Genomic DNA, 8,977 nt, shown 5'->3' with positions numbered 1-8,977 from the left:
GGCGTTGGAGGACATCAGCAGCGTCTGCCGCCCCGACGCCGCCAGCGAGTCCCCCAACGGAGTGAAGACGAAGAGGAAGAAGAGGATCACGATCGCGAACAGCGCCGCCGTCACCAGGTCCAGCAGCCGCCACTGCCTCGCGCTCCGCTTCGAAGGCGGCAGGTTCAGGTGCCCCATTCTCGGATCTCGCCGATCACGACTAGATCCGCATTCAATGTCAGTGGTAAAGTACGAAATTCGGAAAGATCTTTTGGTTTAGAGAGAGAAAGAGATGGAGAATTGCCTTTTTTAGAGAGAGAGCGAGAGAAAGAGAGGTTGGGATTGGAAGTGGAAGATCAACTATCTACAACTACGCGGTTTGCAGTGGGAGTCTGATGAGTGTAATACGGTGAAGTGGAGATGAGAGATGTGTGTTTATTAATCCTTTTCTTTTCTTTTTTTTCCCCTTTATTAATTGATGAAATAATGTATGAATTATTAATTAATTAAGAAGCGAGGTGATTAATAAATAATATAAAGTTTTTGGGTTATTAAAGGACGATTAATTTTGTTGTTTATTTATTTGTTCTATTATTTTTGTCTAGCTTTTCTTTTTTTTTTTTTGGAATGAAATTTTTGTCTAGTTTTTGTTTTGTTTTTTTAATGAGGGAGATTTTGGAGGGTACTAGACGAGAGATGTGTACGAGGCTGTGAGGGATATGGGGTGAATGCTGGAGGGATTTTTGGGATGTGATGTACGGCTGTATGAGCAACGAGGTACGGTTAGAACGAGAGGCTAGAATTTTTATTTATTTTAGTGTAACTTTCGTTTGTTGTTAATAATATTCTTTTCCTTTGAAATCTAGGCAGAGTCAAAGACGGTCCATAGTTTGAACTTTGACCTTTGCCTTACGTTACCCAACTCTAGAACAATAAATTAATAAATAAAATAATCTTATCTAGTACCGGCAAAGATCAAGATGGAGTTTGGGGCTTCACCGCTTCAAATCCATTACAAGGACGCCTCTTGACTCTGCTTAGTGCCGGGATACCTAACACGAAGTGGGGAGAGTTTGCATTTCCATTTTATCCTCCCAAAGACTTGTTTAGTTCTTTTTTTTTTTTTTTTTGACTAGTTTAGTTTTTAAGCAAAATTAATCCCACTATATCCCTTATATTGGTAAAATCATGATGTCGACATTTCACTTTCGAAGCAAGTTTAAGTAACAATGCCGTTCTAATATTCTTTTAATATACCTTATGTGTCCTAACAGTACCAAAATATATGACGACTTCACCACTGAGTCAGAATTAAATAAAGGGTGACATTGGAAGGAAGATTTTTGTTTTGTTTTTCGACTTCAGCTAGAGTTCAGCATTTTTTTTTAGCAGGAAAAAAAAAAAGGTTCAAAAATGGCTTTATTATTAACTCATTTGCCTAACATGCAATTTACCTTTCATTTTTCCTTGCTTCAAATCAAACGGGGCAAAGAATTATCACGTATAGTGCAATGAAGCGATTATCTCACTAAATAAACAATTCTGGAGGATGAGAGACTGTTAATTAACCGGTAAGAAAATATTTTAAAAAAAATGGAAGAAAAGGAGATTCATTGGACTACACGGATTGATAACCAAAAACAAAATGCCTAATGCAAATGCAAAACAAACATCCGAAGATATATACACAGAAGCGTAGAACTTTTAACGGACAACAAAAAAAAAAAAAAAAAAAAAAAAAAAAAAAAAAAGAAAGAAAGAAGACTTGAGCAAAAGACTCAAAACCCCCAAAGGGTCTTTGATTTTAACTGCATTATTCTATCCACCGTCCAAATTACCTCAATAGTCACATAAAGCAAGTAACAATATGAACAAACTAAAAGCATTAAACATAAACTATGAAGAATAACTTCAATGGATGAAATAAACCAATATCCAACCATTGGATTTCAGTAATTCTTGCATTGATCTTTATCCTGCAGTCCTGAATGTGCAAAATCCATCTTGGATAGTCAAAGAAGCAATGGACTTCATGAGGAGACTAAGCTCATGAATATATCACCAATCACCTTTTCATATCAAAAAGATAGCCTTGTACCTCATACCTCATACCACATTGTTGCAGCTGAAACTTAAATTCACGGTTTCCTTGAGGCCCTAAGATTGAATTCGTACTTGATAAGATTAGCTCTAAGTAACATCGATCTAACGTCTCGGTCAAATTCACTGCCTGTCTGTAGAACACGTTGGAAGGTCGCATTCCTTTGATCTGCATGTCTAGCATACAAGATCTTGTTGTGGGAGTCGATCCGAGCCTGAGGGGACATATCAGTAATAAACAATTGCACTAAGCATAAGGTAAAACTGAATATAAGTTTCACTTCATCTAGACCCCAGACATGTCGCAAGAAATTGATCCAACTCGATTTTACTATTAGGTATAACATAATTACTTGGTCAAGGATCAAATACTGTCCAGTTGCAAGAGAATCGTACACAAGATATATGAGAGAACCCCTTTATGGTATACACAGGCCCAAGAAATCAGATTCTATGTGTTTGCCTATTATAATACACGCGCATGAAAAAAGTTCTAAATTAACAAGTAGGTAGACGAGAAACTAGTCCTAACAGTACCTGGATTTGATTGTCAGTGATCAAAGCTTCAAGCTCTTTCTCTAACCCTCCAACGCTTGTCTTGAAAGCATTTGCCATTATGCGCAAGTCAACAGACACAAACGGGTGTGTATACTGGATGAGGGCCTTGTTGCGGATTTGATCATATAGTGTCTCGACATGGTCATGTAAATGAATATCAAGCAGCAGGTTTGCTTTGAGATTGCCAAGGTAATCCAAACATGATGCATAATGACTACATTAAAGACGGGAAAAGTTGGCATTTTCAATGAACCAAAATAATGAAACATAAATCTAACAGGTCTTCATACCAAATTAGTCAAAGAAAATAACAAGCATGCCAAACAGACCAACCCCACAAGGCATTGAAGTTATCATTGAACTGCTTGAAATTGAATGAACATGGAAGAATTCAAACTGATACAAGAAAATCTCTAATCAACCCATGCTTTGTGTAACGATAATGGTCCTAAGTTATAACAATTGTTCAAAAGATCTAATCAAATATCAGAAAATCACATGCTAAAAAAATCAGCATATATCAGCTTTATCTACTTATGCCCAGTATTTCTTATTTTCACCTGTTGGCACGACCTTGAAGTAAATAGTCCAATGATCAAGACATTTAATGCCAATTAATATACAAGATTGTACTACATTTTACCTTGAGTAGAAATCATTGATAAGCTCCCGAACTTCAGGCACCAACTCTAAGAAATTTCTGAAGTTAAGATTGTCTATAACTTTGTTCTGCCATAAAAAAATTCATTCAATCAGCAAAATACGTCGACTAGTGCATTAAACATGTTTGTAAACACAATTATCAGGGGAAAAGAAAGGGAGAGAGAGAGAGAGAAGAAAAGGTAACAGATACCTTCAATTCTGTCCGATCAAAACTTGCCAGTGCACAAAGCCCACCATATGTTGCAACATCTTGCGGTGCAATTATTTCATTGTAGTGATTCGCCAATTCAGGGCCAGTTTCCAAGAACTGCATATTGTTACGGGGAAGTGACAAAACTTACATAATATAGCGTGACTTCCATACAGACCTTATCAGGCCTCGTAATAACGAAAATGGAAACAGAATGGCTGGAAATGGATTTCATAAACTATCAAGTCTTCTTCACCCAAAAATAAGTCTTCTTCACCTACTTTGAGATACAGCACGGAACATCCAAGACAATTGTGCTCATCTTAAAGTTAAGAGAGTGAGATACTGATAAGATCTAGAATTAGAGAGAAAAATGAATATGAATTTGTTTTACTTGGTTCAAATGACAGAAACAATGCAATACAATGGAGGACAGAATTTGTGAGCTTTTGAGAAGCTCACTCTCTCCTAAGGCACACGCCAAACTTTTACACAGAATTCCTCAACCCACCCCCACCCCCACTTTCCCTTAGCTAATATACCACCCTGTACATTATTCTCTTTTTATTTTATTTTATTCCATAACGGAAAAACACAATCCTCGATACAATTTCACCCCACACCCCTTACACGTCACAAATCTTATGACTAAGGCAAAGCACTCATAGCATAAGTGAGTCTCACCAGAGGCTTATTGGATACTAAATATCAAAAAGTAAACTCATTACACTTAAGCACAATATATAATCCATGAAAAAAATTGATAATCCAAGGCTTAATACAAATATATATATTTATAACATGTACGTATCTGTGCCTTAGAATGCCAATATGAAGAAAACTAAAAGCTATTCCAATTTTAAAGGTTTCCTCATCCAACTAAGGACTACCTTACACTCCAGTTCCCAAGTACTTTTAACATTGTCACTCCTTCACAAACAGATGACGGCAAGAATTGCCATCCACCCTAAGCTCTATCAGCAAACATGGGGAGTAGCTCCAGTCCTCTTAAACTATAGAAGTAAATACAACAATTTTATCTTCAGAAGTAGTACCCACTTACCGAAGGGACTCTTCAATAGACACTAAGAACAAAAGCAATTGGAAGAAATTAATTAACTGTGTATCTTCTAACTCTAATCAGTAAATCAAAAAATTCGAAGCTGGATAGTGTAAACCTGAAGGTTTTCATCTACTTCCTTTTCATATGTGTTTACATATGTACACACGTATATATTTTGTTGCTAAATAGATTACCAACTACCTCATGTTTAACAATCAGGTTTCAAGAGTAAACAAGCCATACAACACTATAATGTTGTTTAACAGAAAGAACTCCCGCCCAAAGCCCAAAATTTAAAGACAAAAAATCATAATGGAAACACAACTGCATAGATCCCTAAACGGCAACACTTAAACAATTTAATCATTTATCTGTGATACCCTTCTTTAATATTAACTTTTAGTTCATAATTCAAGTGAGTCGCTCATATATACAATCCTCAAGTGTTATCATATAGCATATTTTTGAAATTTATTTTATAACCATTTTTTGCAATGAAAACAATAGGGAGTGATGGGGGAAAAAAGTTAACAAACCTTACGTGCAGCAAGCTTGTACTTTTTAGCCTCCAAGTGAGCCAACCCAGCAGCACAACGAAGCTTTGCTGCGGTAATTGCGTCAAGGTTATTATCAGGCAATTGTTCTGCTTTGCTGACATAGCTCGTAACATGAGTAAATTGACCCATCTCAATGCTGACCAGAATTGCACTCATGCACATATGAATTATGTGCTTTGATGTAGTACAATAGTCACGCGTACGAACATAATGTTTAAAAGCATCCCCTAGGGCACCATGCGCATAATAAAAGTCTCCAAAGTCATTATATCCCATCCTTATGCTTTCTTTGATGAGATTTGTCTGGATAAAATATTTAACATGCAATGAGAATTCAGGGCAAAACAACAATTAACCATAATGAAACAGACAGAACTTGGAACTGTGAGACATATATTTCACTGAAAACAAACAGAATAAATTACCTAGCACCACTCTTTCTTTTACTCTCATTTTCTATTTAAATAATAATATATCATCTTAGTGGAGTCCGCGTGTCAAACAGCAAATACAGAGAGAGTGACAAAAAGAGTGATACTAGCATTTCTTATTACGATAATCCATAATTCAGAGCATAAGTTCTAGAAAGATCATAGATGAGCAAAGTCCAACACAGCCATAACTCAACCAATGATGAAATTCGGAGCTTCAACGCATACACTTTTCTAATTCAAGACATTACTGCACCTTCCATAATTCAAACTGAATGCCTTTCTAGTCAGATTTCAATTCTTCATAAATGACATATATAGCAGAATTACTACGAAAAGCAGAAGAAAACGACAACATGAATTGCGATTTAAGCGGCATATAAGCAGGCATATAATTATATATTACTTGAAATTTCCAAAAGCGAACAAATAGTATTAAAAATGAAAAGAATCACAATTATCCAAGAAAAATTAGAGAGAAAATGAAAGCCCTAGAAACGTACTCTGTAGGCATTGAGTTCGTTCTCGAGTTTCTCCTTCTTCTGCTCGGCCCTACGATCGACGGTGTCACACCAGGCGGAATCCATGGTGTAGTTGGGGCCCAAACGGCCGTCGATCTTCTGAACAACCTCCCTGAAGAGCTGCGTGTTCTCTCCCTTCTTAATCTCGTCGTAAGCCATGCGAAGCGCCTCCAATTGCATCGCCTGGTTGTTCCCGCAGTGGTCGGCGATGAAGAGGAGACGAGTGATCTTCGTCCGCCCCGTGTAGAGGCTCGCGTAGGCCTCCACGTCGAGCTGCTCGCCGCTTATGATCGGCCTGCTCCGCTTCTCCTCCTCGCCGGCGCCGATGCCGTTGGCGTAGATCTCCTCGTCGATCATCGGTCCTCCCGAGGGCTCGTCCTCGCCTTCCATGGCGTTCGTTTCTCGAAAGCCCTAGGGTTTTCTGGTTTTGGGGGTTTCCTTGGAAGAGCAAAAGTGTAGTGAGTACAGTGTCTGTCCTCTACGCTTTCCCTCTTCTCGTGTGCTGTCATCTTAGGCCAGTGAATATGGCATATACGATGTCGCTTTGCTGACGATAAAATAACCACGTTTCCTTTTTTTTCAGGGAAAAAAAACAGTTTCCGAACAATTTTAGGGTTGTTCTTTTAGAGTGTAACTTGAGTATAATTTTTGAGTTGAATTTGAGTTATAACTTGAGTTGAATTTGAGTTATAACTTGAATAAAGTTAAGTAAAGTTAAATAAAATTGAAACTTAAAAGAACGTGAATTTGAATAAAGTTGAAACTCGAATTGTCTTTTTTTGAGTTTTTTAGACAAAAGAACATGCCCTTTATTTAATTAATAGGATCTTAGGAGCTCATTAAAAACTAAAAAACTATTACAAAAAAGAAAGTTTATGACATAAAAATTTACCAGTAATTTAGGGCTTATTCTTTTGAGTATAAAATTCAAAAAAATACAACTCGAATTACAACTTTATTCGAGTTTATGTTCTTTTAAGTTTGAACTTGAGTTTGAACTCGAGTTCAAATTCGAGTTTAGGACTAAAACTCGAGTTCAAGGCCCCATTCACTTCACCGATTCGAGTTTAGAATTTGAGTTTCGCTACAGTAAAAAGTTCTCAGAAACAGTCACATCTAAATTTTTTGTTACAGTAAAAAGCTCTCACATAAAATCACATCTCAACTTGAATTACAAACTCGAATCAGCGAAGTGAATAGGCCCTTGAGTTTTCCCTTTAATTTGAGTTCAGAAACTCGAACTCAAATTAATAAACAGTATTTTTTCTACTCTTAAAAATGTTATAACTTTTTCGTTTTAATTCTGATTGAGATGATTTTTTTTCTATGCGTTGACAACGAAAAAATGAATAAAACCCCACCTATATACCCTATTAAAATTTTCCATCAGTATTGAGTTTTTATTAAAATACTATCTAAATACAAATTCAAGTTTTGACTCACTCAAACACAAACTCAAAAAAATTCTTATCTCAAACTATAACTCAAATGTACACAACCAAACACAAACTCAAGTTATAACTTCAACTCAAATTATAACTCAAATTCAACTCAAAAATTATACTCAAGTTAAACTCCAAAAGAACAAGCCTTTATTTTATTGAGTCATACATAAAAATCTCCTATTCAATAATTTTTTTTGAAGGAATCCTATTCAATAATTTTACTAGATTCTCAAAGAATAATTTGTTTATTATTTTCTTAAGATTATTTTTATAAATACTTAAAAATTATGTATTATATTTTAACGTACCTTTTTATTTTTTAAAACATTTATTAATATATAAAAAATGATTCAAAATATTTTATTTATTTATTTATATGTATAATTTTAATTGATTGTTGAGATGGTGTGTCATTAAAAATTTATAAAAGTATTTTAAAATATAAACTTTAATTATTATTAAAAAGGCCATTTAACCTTTGTACAAAAATCAAATAAAAAATTTAAAGACTAAATGGAAAACTAGCAAAATAAAAATTAGAAAACAAAAATAAAAAGTAGATTAAATAACATGAAAACAAACAAAAAAGAACCACAACTCTGGAAAACACATTCTTCCCCATCTCTAACCTTCTTCTCCGTTCAAACAAAGCAAATACAAAAATGTTAAACCACCATTTATCTCCCTTGTCCACCTGTTCTCGCCGTCGCAACCCAACACCCCGAACGCTGTCGCATCGCCACCCTACAACACCCTGCAACCCGCGCAAAGTCGACCCTGCACCGCCGCCGCTCCCTGCCAGCGAAGCCAACCTCGTGCTCAGATCTGATTTGTGGTTGGAATGAGAGCAATAGAGCAAGAAGGGGAGAGATAGAGAGAGATCGAGGGCCATCTAGATCTAATTGTTTTGACGTTTTGAATTCGTGAATTTGGGATTTAGATATTTCCTTGCTTATAATGGCCTAGACGCCTTTGATTGCACTTTAGAGAGCCTCCGAAGTCCGAAGTTGGAAGCATAGCGTGCTTGGTTTGTCGTTGAGGAAGGGGATTTGTTTTCTGGGTATTGATGTGGGCAGTGGGAAGATAAAAACTTCCCTCATTTTTTTTTTAATTTAAAATTTAAGTTTTATTTAATAACAAATTTTTAAAAATAATTATATTTAATTTTTTTATTATAATTAAAAAAATTTATAAAATATTACATCTTAACTTAAATTAAAAATTTTAATAAATAAATGGACTCTAAATTTTTTTGAGAATTTATTTTCTCGGGGGGATTTGTTTTGTTTTGTTATTGTTTTGTTTTTCTAATTTTTTTTCTTGGGTTTTGCAAAATAATTTCAGAAGTCTTTTTTTAAAAATTTTTAGATTTTTATTGTTTAAGTTATTTTTTTAATAAAGTAATTTCCTCTTATTTAATTTAATTTAATTTAAAATTGTAAAATGATTGCCGCATCAAATTTTCTTTTA

General features: G+C 35.2%; 2 protein-coding genes across 2 annotated transcripts in view; both read right to left on the bottom strand.

Annotated features, from left to right (window-relative positions):
- Nucleotides 1-414, bottom strand: part of LOC21390930 (probable methyltransferase PMT13) — a 19,975-nt gene extending 19,561 nt beyond the window's left edge. The window contains exon 1 of the mRNA XM_010093249.2: nucleotides 1-414. Within this exon, the coding sequence (XP_010091551.2) occupies nucleotides 1-177 (177 nt within the window). The 5' untranslated portion in view covers nucleotides 178-414.
- A 1,330-nt stretch (nucleotides 415-1,744) lies between these two features.
- On the bottom strand, nucleotides 1,745-6,585 carry LOC21390929 (COP9 signalosome complex subunit 1). The gene is made up of 6 exons (XM_024162458.1): nucleotides 6,045-6,585; nucleotides 5,090-5,413; nucleotides 3,491-3,607; nucleotides 3,281-3,366; nucleotides 2,617-2,851; nucleotides 1,745-2,294 (listed from the first exon to the last, which is right to left on the bottom strand). Exons 1-6 carry the CDS (start codon nucleotides 6,450-6,452, stop codon nucleotides 2,118-2,120), a joined length of 1,347 nt encoding a protein of 448 aa, XP_024018226.1. The 5' UTR covers nucleotides 6,453-6,585; the 3' UTR covers nucleotides 1,745-2,117.
- Between the last annotated feature and the right edge of the window lie 2,392 nt (nucleotides 6,586-8,977).

This window comes from Morus notabilis, unplaced genomic scaffold (assembly GCF_000414095.1).
Source record: "Morus notabilis unplaced genomic scaffold, ASM41409v2 Scaffold122, whole genome shotgun sequence".
NCBI lineage: Eukaryota > Viridiplantae > Streptophyta > Magnoliopsida > Rosales > Moraceae > Morus > Morus notabilis.
The sequence above is the reverse complement of the archived record's forward strand: the minus strand, read 5'-3'. Positions and strand labels throughout refer to the sequence as shown.

What these genes read in the sequence shown, in the direction of transcription:
- LOC21390929 (XM_024162458.1), bottom strand. Translation starts at nt 6,452, where the DNA reads ATGGAAGGCGAGGACGAGCCCTCGGGAGGACCGATGATCGACGAGGAG. An exon ending in ATCAATGATTTCTACTCAAG is followed by an intron (nt 2,852 to 3,280) that starts GTAAAATGTAGT and finishes TCTTTAATGTAG; the next exon opens with TCATTATGCATCATGTTTGG. An exon ending in TCACTGACAATCAAATCCAG is followed by an intron (nt 2,295 to 2,616) that starts GTACTGTTAGGA and finishes ATGTCCCCTCAG; the next exon opens with GCTCGGATCGACTCCCACAA.